Raw genomic sequence first — 14,264 nt, forward strand, 5'->3', positions numbered from 1 at the left:
CTCTCTGCTGGTCGGAGTTTACGGAGACAGCCGAGCGTCTGGTTGAACGAGACTAGCATGGTTTGCAAGTTCGCAATGGATTGTAATTTATTTCCTAAAATGTTCAACAGATTTATTGTACAGAAGAAAGAACCCTGATGAACACAGAAACCGAGGAAAAAAGCCCAAATCATATTCATGCCGGTAATTTATCATTTTTTTTAAATCAGAGACCAAAAAAAAAAAAAAAAAGGGCATGTGCACATGTTTAAAAATTGAACTGTTAAAGTATTTTTGAGCTGGTGGTAAATTATATCCAATTGTCAATTATCCAGAAAGACTGTTTTTTAAAAAGTATTTTATGTAAAGTAGTTCCTGGGCAGAGAATATATTGTAGATGGATATCGTATATGAAGTTTATTTTACATTGATGGGACAGGATTTTCTGAGAATTTCTTGAGTGCAAAGCATTATAATCCAAGATTCCTCTAAATCTTACCCCTGCTTTTTATATTGGGACATGTACAGGGGAGAGTCAGAGTGGAGGCCATATTGAAAAGTGGGAATTCAACGACACTTGAGCTGGTGTCGCGACTCTGCCTACCTTTTACAACTTTATTTTGCGGATCTAACTTCCAAGAGGCCTAGAAAAAAAATATGTTTGTTTCCGCTTTCCCGACCAACCCTAATTTATAGTGCCGACCCCCAAATTTTTTTAATGCTTTTGTCAATTGAAGTGCAAGATTTCAACCAGGGAATTCACCGTATACAACGGGTAACGCGGGGGAGTCGCTAAAAAGTATGGGGGAGTCGTTTTCAACGTATGGGGGAGTCGATTTTCACCGCTTCGGAGTCAGAAGTGATGTGGGTCACGTCTTTTTTCGGTATATGTAAGATGTATTTACAAAAAACAACTAGCCCACGGAAGGTAGCAATAGTTAAGCTTTCTGTTGGTCATTTGTCCGGCTAGCATATACGTCTAGTTTTCTCAAACACTTCGAAACTATTCGACAGATTTCATATTTACGTTGATCGAGTGGTTAAAACATGCATAGTTTGCACAATCTACGACTTGTTTAGGGATTATAACAGTTAAAACAGCAAAAGCAAACGTTAATCTTTCAAATGCAACAATTGAAATTTGGCTAGACTTTATAAAAATTAATAATTAAGACATTTTCTGTTCAGAAAGTAATGGTTACGTAGGGGGGAGTCGTTTCTGGAAAAACACAACGCATAGGGGAGTCGCAAAATTGAATTGTACTATTATTTTAAATTTGTTTTCTTTTGCTAAATGCTTCCATACATAACTATTTTGATAACTTTATAATTTTAGTAAAATGCAATTTGAATAAAGATCAATATAAGCAATATGTACATGTAAAAATAAAAACATGTAATTATCTTTTCTTATTGTTAAGTGTATGAGTATTTACCAGTACCTCATATACATTACTACATGTACATTTGATATGGTTTCTGCACGGATGAGCATGAAGTGGCATATTCCAAAATTTACAGCATTTTAAATTAAATACCGTTAGGCAGTTAATGTCTGTACGTCCGTCCGTCTGTCTGTTAAGCTTTGGGATACCCATCTCTTATCCGCAACTCCCCTTATACCACTGAGTGAAATTTAATGAAACTTTCACAGAAACTTTACTACATATTGCCATTGTGCATTGTGGCGGATTTAAGGGGGCGCACCCGGCGTGTCAAAATAAAATTGTCAAAGTTAGCGTAAATCATAGTTTAGTCTAGTAAATGTAAAAATTGTCTACTCCGTAGACTTCATTTTTACCCTACAAAATCTCTAGAATCCAGGAGCTTCCGGGGGCTTCGCCCCCTGGGTCCCCAGCTAACTTCATTTCCTGTATCAGCCCCTAGTGACCTCCTATTTTACTTTTTGATCCGACACATATTTTGGGTTTCCCGGCCACAGCAAAACATGGACTTTGCCATTATGGCATGGGAGCCGGGGGTATCATTTAGTGAGCTCATTCCTCACAGTACCTCTACCCAGATAGCAAGCTTATGTTGGCCCAATGTTGGGCCACTGTTGTAAGTTACGTTGGTCCAATGTCGGAAAATGATGTTGGGCCAATGTAATTTTGCTCATCGGCGCAACGTTGCGCCGACATGTTGGCGCAACGTTGGCCCAATGTCATAGAACGATAATTCTGACGTTGGTCCACTGTTGTCAGTTATGTTGGCCCAATGTCGGAAAATTTATATTGGGCCAATGTAATTTTGCTCATCGGCGCAACGTTGCACCGACATGTTGGCGCTATGTTGGCCCAATGTCACACAAAATTTACAATTCTGATGTTGGCCCAATGTAGGCCCAACGTATTTGTGCATCTACATGTAGGCGTTACATTGGCCCAATGTCAAACAATGATAATTCTTATGTTGGCCCAATGTTGTCCCAACATATTTGTGCACAAGGATATTTAGAAATCTATGGAATTCCATGGAAATATAAGAAATTCCAGGAATATACAATGAAAACTGAAATAATGATAACATCACAATTTATCATAGATAAAATCTATATTTCAAAATTAAAAAATCGTTTCTTTTACAATGTGTTTTGAAACAAATATTACATATACACTTATAGATGTACAATGTAAGCACATTTTTTCAAAGTATTCTGACTGATCGACATTTCTTTGTAATAAAACAAACTATTTCTTTTTTTTAAAATATGACATTTGACTTAATGACATTGGGAGAGGTCATTGCAGTTACAATGAACTTCCAGTTGCCCATGTACATTTACTGTTAGTGTACAAAGTTAATGAATAGACTAGAGTGACAAACATAATTATGTATTAAGTACAAAATATCCACTACACAACTATATTAATAAAAAAGATTCCATAAAATCAGCACATGCTATTTTCACCGAATATGCCAAAGATCCTAATTAAGTTAGATCAAACGTTTCTCAAGTGTCTGCTTGAATCACTTCCTCACTGATATCCCATGAAATTCACAATAATAAATAAATAAAAGATGGCGTTATGTTAGAGGGTAGCCAAATAAATGGTCATGTCATGAACGGATTCACTTTAAGTAGGAAGGTTCAGAAAGTTCAATGTTGATCATTTCCATAGACACTTCAAACTTTGCTGGCTCAATTTCTGAAAGAAAAGATGACCATTAGGATGTATGATAATTAATTAAATATCTATCGCATATATAAACAAAAATAAATGACAAATAATAAAGTAAGGCTCTACAAGACTGTACGTAAAGACAATTGGTTATTTCAACCTGACGGTTCAGTATAGTGTAGAATAGAAATTCACTATCTTGCAGTGTTTTTATTTAGGCAAAATTAGGCAAGGGTTCTGGGGGCTGCCTAGTGGGGACTAGGGGGCGAATCCCTCGGAAGCTCCTGGATTCTAGAGATTTTGTAGGGTAAAAATGAGGTCTACTAATTAGACATAATTACATTTTCTAGACGAAACTGATTTACGCTAACTTTGACAATTTTAGGGGGGGAGGGGCGCCAGGTGCAACTGCGCCCCCCTTAAATCCGCCACTGTTTAGATTACCTGTCAGAATCCATTGTTATGTATTTTTAGGATAAGGAAATTAAGAATACAAACCTCTTGTTTACTTTAGTAGATGCAATATTTTTTTTTTTAAGTTTTATGCTGAAAGATGCAAGTTAATAAAAACAATGTTAGGTTATTTGTGTTACTTAAATTAAAAAAAATTGAGCTGATTCTCACCATTTTTACAAGCTGACTATTCGCCGGCGCTGTGGGAATCGTCTCGAGCAAAGTCCACTGCATGCAACTATTAAATAATCAAAATAAGTGCTGACAATGATCTTGAACATGCATTTAAAAATAAATATATATTATTACATTGTACAACATACTCTGTAAATGTTGAAGAGAGGAACACTAAAATTCCTGAATCGATCCCAAACGAGGAAATTCGGGTTGAAGTCCATCTTTATGAGAGATGTTTAGAAGTCTTAAATTATTATAACAAAATTGAAATAGCGCTTGCTCAAACGATTTCACTGCCAGGCGTTTTATGTGTAGTGTCCTGACTAAGGAACAGTAGCAGAAGCAATTATTCATTCTGAATCATTCAAGGACAAATGTTAAAATATTTTGTACATTGTACCTACCGCAGTACCGGATCGTAAAATGTCTTCATCTTCTGTCAAATAGAAATTCCATCCAAAGCTAGTCATGATTCTCCTTTTCGCGACACTCTTTTCCGAACTTTCCTTCTGTACAACATCAACATGTAACCCACCAAAAATTTAAATTTCGGCGCGGTGTGTTGTTTAAATTAATTGCTTATCGAGCCCGACTTCGATCCCGAAGTATAATTGTACTATTAGTCGACAGTTTTAGAGAAAATTCTAAGTTAGATTCCATAGTTTTGAAAATCTACGTAAGGGTTAAATAATTAAAAATGATTAAATAAACAAAGAAATAAAAAATAAAATAAATAAATATTTTTTAAACGTTTCAATTTTAGTTTACATAGCAACATGGTTCAACATGTCGGGCCAACATTACAAAGATGTCCATACTTCAACATTAAAAATAACAATGTTCAGGCACGTAGCAACGGGGGGGGGGGGGGGGTCTTTAGTGAAATAAAGGAAAAATAGCAAAAAAATTGGAAGTGAAATGAAGTTGGCCTTGAAAAAAGTTGGTCACCACCACCCCCATCCTTTTGCTTGTCAAAATTTTTAGGCAAGTAAAAAAAAAGTCTATGGTTGCCCCCCCCCCCCCCCCCCCCTTGAGAACGATGCTACGGGCCTGATGTTGGCCCGACGTTGGAACAATGTCAGTGCACCAACTGTTGTAATAACAATGTCGGACCGATGTTGGTACAATGTCAATGCACCAACTGTTGTAATTACAATGTCGGACCGATGTTGGTATAATGTCAATGCACCAACTGTTGTAATTACAATGTCGGACCGATGTTGGCCCAATATCGTTCTGCCAACCGCGATATGTAGCCGATCTACCAACCATATGCCAACATTGGCCCAACGTCAGCTTGCTATCTGGGTAGTTTTCTTGGTGAATTTTTATAGCTCTTACTAAAATTAGAACTTCAGAAACAGGCACGTATGAAAGGTCTTCCAACGTTTCCATGCAGAATAGTAAAATCACAGTTATATTTGCAAATGTGTTAATAAATTTTGGTTGAGAAACTCTGTTGTTACATGAATCTTCTTCCAACCTTTTTTTTTGCTTGTCAAAATTTATCAGATAATTTGTTTATAATTCTTTTTTTCATACTTATGAAAAGTTGTTATTGTAAGAAAAACTATAACTAAAAAAAGCCTTTCTACTGTTTTCCTGAGCAGTCAAATAAATCGCTGCTTGACAGTGGACTGAGATGTTGGACCTGTCGATGAGCTATGGCACCGCTTACTTCACAGTGTGGGCGAGATCACTGTCAGAACTTGATGGAATTGACCAAGTTTAAACTGCAGTGCTCGTGAAAAAAAAATCATCATGATAATATCATAATAAACAATATAACGATTCATTAATGGATTGTTCTCGGACAAAAATGCTTTTTGTCGACCCCTCAAATAAACTTTTTGCCTTCGGACTAACAACCTCGAGCAAATAGTTTGGTTCTTCGGTCCGAAAAAAACGCATGTTGCCTTCGAACTCTGTCTATGAATATATACATGTAGTACTGACAGTGTAAACCCCAGATAATCCCAAATATTCTCATTTAAGATACATAGTTTGTGCCTGAAGATGTGTTTATATGATAAATGAAAAATAAAAATAAATAATTTATATGTTGACCAAATTGAAAGCATATACCATTTTAAAAATTTCTAACCCCCCCCCCCCCCCCCCCCCCCCCCCCCCAAGAAAAAAAGAAGTCAAGGGGCGGGAATGACGCACCAGAGATTTCCACTTTTCTAATAAAAAGAAATGGTTAATATCATTATGAAGAAATTTTCCATATTATAAATCTGGTTGTTCTTTTTTATGGAGAGACTGCCATTGTTGAAAGTGAGGGTTCGTGATCTTTTTGAATTTTTGTAATGTGTAAGAAAATTACATCCTGAGCTAGGGAAGGATCTTGTCCCCATGCAACTGTGCTCCGAAGATATATAATCCAATTGTATATGTATTCTTAAACTAAAAACAACACCAGATTAGGTCATGCATTTCACTTTATTTTGCGACTCCCCTATGCGTTGTGTTTTTCCAGAAACGACTCCCCCCTACGTAACCATTACTTTCTGAACAGAAAATGTCTTAATTATTAATTTTTATAAAGTCTAGCCAAATTTCAATTGTTGCATTTGAAAGATTAACGTTTGCTTTTGCTGTTTTAACTGTTATAATCCCTAAACAAGTCGTAGATTGTGCAAACTATGCATGTTTTAAACACTCGATCAACGTAAATATGAAATCTGTCGAATAGTTTCGAAGTGTTTGAGAAAACTAGACGTATATGCTAGCCGGACAAATGACCAACAGAAAGCTTAACTATTGCTACCTTCCGTGGGCTAGTTGTTTTTTGTAAATACATCTTACATATACCGAAAAAAGACGTGACCCACATCACTTCTGATTCCGAAGCGGTGAAAATCGACTCCCCCATACGTTGAAAACGACTCCCCCATACTTTTTAGCGACTCCCCCGCGTTACCCGTTGTATACGGTGGAATTATAGCCTCAACTTTGCAAGCTTTTCAAGACAGAAAGAAGTTTGAGTCACCTTTCTATTATAAGTTTAAGTCACAGAAATGCTTGAAAACACCATTTCTTGTTATTAATGTTACTTCTATACACGTTTTGAATAAAGAAGTAAAAAAAAAATTTCAAAAAAAAAAAAATTGCCTACCTACCTACCCTATATTTTTTCAGCCTGAAAGCGGAAACAAACATATTAATTTTTTACTAGGCCAGATGCAAGAAATCAGTAAAGGGATGATTCTTCTACAACTTAATCATCATTTAAAGGATATTATTGCCATTTAAAGGGCTCTGTTGCTGACAAATGAAACATCACTTGAATTAGGTCCCCTCGTATGATGCTTCATTTGTGCTTCATAAGAGGCTTGTTTGTAAAAGTTTTGTCTAGGAAATATACCATGTCTCATTTTGATTACAAATGGTGTCATTGATCATGGAAAACACACTGCCAATGTTTAAAAGGAAATATCTATGCATCTACAAGTACTTTTAAATATGACTGACAAAAAGTTTGAAAGAAATTTTGATACAATGATTTGGTTACCTTTAAAGTACGATATTCACCTCACCCTTTGGGCTCAGGTAATATTGTACTCTTCAGGTGGCTAAATCAGTGTTTTGCCCTAAAAAGCAGCAATATTGTATAGTAATGTTATATTTCACTGTTGAAAATACAATGAAAAGATCTGGCTGATGGCAGCCTGACCCCTAATAACGTAAGTCTAGATTTATTTTGTATTAGTAAGTGCAGCTTCAGTTAAGACAGTTACTAAAATATTAGAAATGAGGAATGCTTAATTAGAATGTAAATACTTTTCTTGCAAATTTTTGTGAGATATCTTCTTAGAATTTTTTTGCTTCCACATGCAGTTTCATGTGATATTAGCAAATATAATAAGTCATATCTCAGTTATTGCGGTCACCTGCATGACGCAGTGGTTAGAGTGTCTGCTCTTGAGTCAAGGAGTAAGGAGTTGATCCTTATGTCACAGGTTCAAATCCCACGGGGGGGATGTGTCCTTGGGTTGAGACCGTATAAATCGAGTTCCTGTGTCGCAGTAAGGTGCTGGCATAAAAAAGATCCCTCAGTGGCTGTAAGTGCCGAGCATAGGACAAAATTTGTAGCTCTCCAGCGGCAAGTGGTGGCGTCTTCATATGAGTGGAAAATTCTCAAGAGGGACGTTACACAACAATCAATTAATTGATCAATCAGTTATTGTGAAGACTGGGGTCTTCAGAGAATTCAAAAGAAATTAAATATGATTGCATCTCAATTACAATAACTTTTTGTTAAAGTTTGGCACTGTTTGGACTGTGTCATAGTCTCATAGAAGTACAACTGAATGAACTGATATATGACATCAAAAATATGGAGATAAAAATGAACAGTATTTAATCTCAAAAGTCCATGGAAACTATTCAAGATGGTAGCAGAGCAAACACAGACCTCTAAAATCACAGAGGTAGGATCAGATGCTGTAACATCTAGACTACATCTTGTCAGTTAGTTGAAAGATAATCAAAGTTAAAAGTGTTAAAGGAAGCCATTTATTTATAATACTTAAACAAACTTACCGACTTTGGAACGGTGATCTCTTCTTTGTTGCAGTGTCATGTTTTTTTCTAAAACAGCTACTTCATTTGTTTAGACACTGCACACTAGATAAATTGTGGGTTTATTGGTCTCTATCAAAATTTGGTTGCTTCTGAATAAATATCGGTACTTAGTTTTGAAACGTCCAGAAGAATCGCTGGCTGCTACATACTAATATATTTTTTTTTATCATATCAAAAAGGTACATGGAAAATTGATGTGTTGGGTTTTGTTAGGCTTATTTTCTGGTCAGGATAGAATATCTAATTGTTTATGACACACAAGAAGTTAAGATATTGATTTCTGCTCCCAGGGGCGGGCATCAGTGAGTGATAATGTATGTAGAAAGTGCAGCTGCCATCACTCATAACAGGATAAGTTACTATTTAGTTCAAGATCATCCTCGGCATTAGGAATGTTATTTAATGTTTAAATACCACAATTGATTAAAGTGTTGATAGAAAGCACAAGTACATAAAACTGTGGAAATGGGAAACTTTTATGAATTATGAATCTAATTACAACTGATTAAACTTTTATGCAACTGACTACATCGATGTAATTGAAATATGGTATTGATCTCCAGTCGACTGCATTGTCATATAATCCATCTTTGAAGTTATTACCTATGCTGATACATACATGTATACATGTATAGAAATTGATTACATTTAACCATTTGATAATTCAGACTCCGGCACCATAAAATGCTCACTTTTGATCTCACTTTTCCACAATTCCTTTAAATTGGTAAAAGTGTAGACTGGTACCAAACGTGTGCTCATCTAAGTTTTATGGCCCAGATCCTCGTGTACATGTAGAAATTTCAATTAAGTGTTCTAATTATAGTAATGGATGAACAGCCTCCAAAGTTGGCCACTGATGCAGTGCTTGTCAAGAGCGAGAAGATTCCAGAAGAAGTGGGTACGGTGAAGGGGTATGACTTCAATGATGGGGTCAACTACCACAAGTTACTGCAGTCCTATGCCAGGTCAGGATTCCAGGCAACCAACTTTGGCAAGGCAGTAGAGCAGATTAATAAAATGGTAGGCACAGAACTGTATATGAATATTTATTCATCAGAGCTTTACATGAAGTGTGTGTTTTTGGGGGGGTGGGGGTGATAGGACCCATTTTTCTGTCCTTCAAACCTGAGCCAAAGGCTCAGTTGAGTTTTTCTGAGTGAAATTTTCCATTTTCTATCATTTTTTCAAACTTTTCACATTTTCATCTTCTTCAGATCCACCTTTTCTCAGATTGTCTGTCATTTGCTTAAGTTTAAATTTCTCTCTCATATTGTCAAAATTTCTCACTAGCTCTGTGTCAAAAGATGTGTTCTTCATTAATACTGTTACAGATTGACTGTAAGCTGACACCAGTACCAAAAGAAAAGTTGGATGAAGTGAACTTGAACCCATGCAACAGAGAGAAGTCTAACTGTACCATATTCCTGGGCTACACATCTAACCTGATCTCATCAGGTGTCAGGGAGACCTTCAGATACCTGGCACAACACAATATGGTTTGTAACATCGTCATTGTGGAACTTGTTCAAAATAAATGTTAATTTCAAGAGTTACTGCCCCTGACACAGAGGTCAGACATCGTTAACCAAATGATAAGCGGACATTGAAAAGGGGGCTTATTTAAAACTGACTGCAGTTTACTTTGAAAATTAAAAAAAAAAGTGTTCTGTTGTAATAAGAAATGCAAAAGCAGTGATGACAGATACTTTGTATGAACACATAATGTGTAACTTTATACGCTATACTGAGCTTTTGTATTTGTTTGAATTTTGGGAATGTGCAATTGGCATTTACATACAAATCATTCACTTTTATGGGAATTAATCATGTTAATGCTTTAAAATATATATTAAATATACAGAAAGAAAAGGCTGACAGAACTTGTGTACAGTAAAATTTGTCTAATCCGGACTCTGAGTACTCCGGACTTTTGTCCATTCCGTCTATAAATTTTAGTCCCTTGCACTTCTTTAACAAATTCATTAAAAAAAATTCTGTGTAGTCCGGATACTGTCTATTCTGTATTCCGAACGGCCATACTGGTCCCAACTGCTCATAATTAACGGTAATTATTCCCTCTATTCCGGCCACACCTGAGTTACTTCAAAGCAATTAACACCTTTCGCGGTGGATGTGATAATCCGTGTTTACATTAGCATGATTAGTGCCATGAGACGAACTCAGTGAAATGCGGCGGTGACACAGCCCACTTGAAAAATGTATTATATTATTAAATTACAACTTAAAAAAATAACTTTGTTTTAACTCCTTTAACCACATTATAACATAAACACAAAAATATATGTACGCGATTTACAAATCAAAATATGAATCGGGATCGAAAATCGAACGCATTACAAAATGGCGCCATAACACTGTGGGAGAAGACGTAATTTTTAAATAAAAATTAAAAGTTCAATCTAATAATTAACACATCGTAAATAATTGTGCATTACTGTTAAGTGATTAAATGAGGTCTTTGACAAGTGAAACCCGATCCGCTTGTTATCTAGTAGGCCTATATTATGCGTGCCTGTATATTTTGATTAACATACCGTAACATTTCACCCGACTTTCAAAATTTGTGAACAAATAAGAAAATACAATAAGTCATGTGAGACTATTTTATAATTTCTAGACTCCAAAATATTGCTTGACTTCATCATTTAATTTTTTTTTATAATATGTATATGATGTACTTGTAAATAAACAACGAAATTTTCGAAATTGATATTTTCCTGCATTTTTCCTGCACTCCGGATTCTGTCTAAACCGGCCAAATTTCATGGAACCGGCGGTAGCCGGTTTGGACAAATTATACTGTATATAATTTTGAATCTAGTTCTAAAGTGGTGAAATATGGCAAATTTCCTTTGATGTTTTCGGATTAGGTTGACTGCATAGTGTCAACAGCTGGTGGAATCGAGGAGGACTTTATCAAATGTCTGGCGCCTACCTTCCTTGGAGACTTTACCTTAAAAGGCAGTGACCTCCGGGAGCGAGGGATAAACAGGATCGGGAACCTACTGGTGCCCAATGAGAACTACTGCCTGTTTGAGGACTGGCTGATGCCCATTCTGGACAAAATGTTGGAGGAACAGAAAAATGAGGTAGGAATCCAGTATTTCAGTGGTCAGTTCATTCAACAAAATGTTACAGGAAAAAAAAGTTGAGGTGGGCAATATTTCAGTGGTCAGTTCAATTAATGTTTTGCTTTAATCCTCATCAAATCATTTAATATTTCATTCTTGGCATATGAATATTCTTGGGCTGACATATCCACCTTTGGTACATGTTCTCAAAGTTGCACAAAAGTCTTGATGATGCTAAAGTAAAAGAATTTACTCAGACCATGTTTACTTTATATGCTACTGAGCTTTTGTGTGAGGAAGTGATGTGATTTTTCAAAATCCCTATAAAAAGAATCGTTTGAATTGCCTCCATCTACCAATTTCAGAATGTGATGTGGACTCCCAGCAAGATGATAGCTAGACTAGGAAAGGAGATAGACAATCCAGACTCTGTGTACTACTGGGCTTACAAGGTACGCTTTACGGCTTCTTGGTCTGTGAAACAGATTTACAGTATTTTTTTTTCCAAATTGAAAATTTCCAAAAGATATAAAATCTGATCTTTGTGAAATACTTGTGATATTTTTGTGCACTGGTTCTAAGTTGCACGTGTTTTTAAAGAAGTATTTTACTGATTAATAATTTGATCTAATGTTTCAGAACAATATTCCAGTATTCTGTCCAGCTCTAACTGATGGATCCATTGGAGACATGATCTACTTCCATTCCTTTAAAAACCCCGGGCTGGTGTTGGACATTGTAGAAGGTACTTAAAATGTGCAGCAATTAAATTTAATTTTTTTCTCTGAACTATTAAGAAGCACATTTGTTCTCTTAAATATCTAGGCTCTTGATTTTGTTTAAGAACAAGTAACATTTCATTGGTACCAGTTTACACAAAAGCCATGATGACAAGAATGTAAAAGAATAAACAATGTTTAATTCTATACGCTATACTGAGCTTATGTGTAAATGGAATTCTGTAAAAAAAATTTCCAAGCTGGAGATAGAGCTGATTTATTATTTAAGGAATTTTAAAACAATATTTGATAATATTAAAAGTTACAACGGTTGCAAATATGCACTTTGAAAATTTCTTCTCTGTCATTGAACACTATCAAAGATAATGTTCTATGATTTTTGACGCTTTTTCCAGACATACGTCGGATAAACAGCCAGGCTGTGTATGCTGTCAACACTGGAATGATTATACTGGGAGGTGGAGTTATCAAGCATCACATCTGTAATGCCAACCTTATGGTAAAATTAACTGTGCAGCCAGTTTTTAAAAAATTGCTCATTAATTTCAACTTTATTAATTGGAAATATTTCAATGAGGTGTTCAAATTTGTTACTGTATAACCTGAAATTTAGTATAAATGAAAATGGGGGTGTCTGAATGATGAATTTAGATAAAGAGGTGGGGGAGACAAAGTGAATGGTTCCATTCAAAAAATAAATTATTCTGAAGAGCTTTTCTTTATCTTTTTTTGAGAAGACACCTTACCCTTTCTGTTTGTTCATTCTCAGTTGAGGTCTCAAACAGAAGTTGTGCACTTACCACCTCAATTGAATCTATGCTATTAACAAAGCATTTAATGCAAAATTTTTTGTTTTACAGAGAAATGGTGCCGATTTCAGTGTGTTTGTAAACACTGCTGCAGAGTTTGATGGAAGTGACGCTGGAGCGAGTCCTGATGAAGCCGTGTCCTGGGGAAAAATCAAGAAAACGGCAAAACCGGTCAAAGTATGTGGAGCCTTTTATTGAGCTTCGTATAATCAGAATCCCCACTTACATTTGAAAGAAAAAAAAGGAAATTGACCAAAGATGGGTTCTTTCAAAAGTTTTGAAAATACTAAGTTTGAATATATTTTGCAACATAACATGCTTGTGTCAGCATAACATGCCAGTGTCAAATAGTACAATAAATTTGGAATGCAAAAATATCACTTCACAAAACCAGCTTAACACCTTTACTTATTATATTTTACGTTGTTACTAGGTTTATGGTGAGGCTACGTTGATTTTCCCTTTGTTGGTGGCAGAAACTTTTGCCAGGAGAGAGAAGGAGATGACAACACAGAAAGAATAAGTTCGACCAAAGAGTAGCACATCTGAGAAGTTGTTTCCCTTGTGGACATTCCAAAGCTGTGTTGAAGAATGTGCGGAAATCTTTAACTCAGGGACAAATTGTTAAATCCTTCCCAGGGCTGTTTTCATAGTTTCTATGGAAATTGGTGATAGTGTTGGGTAACAGTTGGGAATCAGACGAAGTGTGAAAGCATATAGTGCCTGTATGCTGTACTGTATTTAAAGAGTAATCTCTGAAATCCACACATTGAGTCAAATCACATTTGAAACAATGTCCCAAAAAATTGAGATTAATTTGTCATATGCTAGTGAAGATCTGTTTCTACTAGCCACAGTATGGAAATATATATACATACAACGATTACACGTGTAAACAGAGAACTTTTGTGTGATATGTCTCAAACGTTTACAGTTTTATAAACGTTTACATGAAGGTCATTATCAATGTCTATCAGATTAATAAAGTTTAACACAAAAAAAATTGTTTTATTTCATAATTTAAAGAAACACCGTTTTTGGCCATTTGATAAGCAACAATCTAAACCGGAAACATATTGAATGAAAATATGTAAAACTCGTCTGTTTTTAACATCTTAATTGTTTTCCAAGTTGCTAATACTAGCGATGTTTTACGACACTTGAAATATAAAACTTGATATATTTTGATTAAATAAATATAATGGTTTTCACAAGTCTTTGAAAAGTTTCAATACATTGAAGCAGGTCCTGTTTTACTTTTATCGAGATTAAAAGATCCATCTTTACAATTATTTTTAC

General features: G+C 35.5%; 1 protein-coding gene across 1 annotated transcript; it reads left to right on the forward strand.

Moving 5' to 3' along the window:
* Positions 1-79: 79 nt before the first annotated feature.
* LOC134283511 (probable deoxyhypusine synthase) lies at positions 80-13,836 on the forward strand. Its single transcript, XM_062765973.1, has 9 exons — positions 80-183; positions 9,148-9,344; positions 9,656-9,820; positions 11,216-11,434; positions 11,782-11,868; positions 12,056-12,161; positions 12,552-12,655; positions 13,017-13,142; positions 13,399-13,836. The coding sequence occupies exons 1-9, from the start codon at positions 138-140 to the stop codon at positions 13,486-13,488; spliced, it is 1,140 nt and encodes a 379-aa protein (XP_062621957.1). The 5' UTR covers positions 80-137; the 3' UTR covers positions 13,489-13,836.
* The last annotated feature ends 428 nt before the right edge of the window (positions 13,837-14,264 follow it).

This window comes from Saccostrea cucullata, unplaced genomic scaffold (genome assembly GCF_032062105.1).
Source record: "Saccostrea cucullata isolate Sc308-1 unplaced genomic scaffold, CSIRO_AGI_Scuc_v1 ctg162, whole genome shotgun sequence".
NCBI lineage: Eukaryota > Metazoa > Mollusca > Bivalvia > Ostreida > Ostreidae > Saccostrea > Saccostrea cuccullata.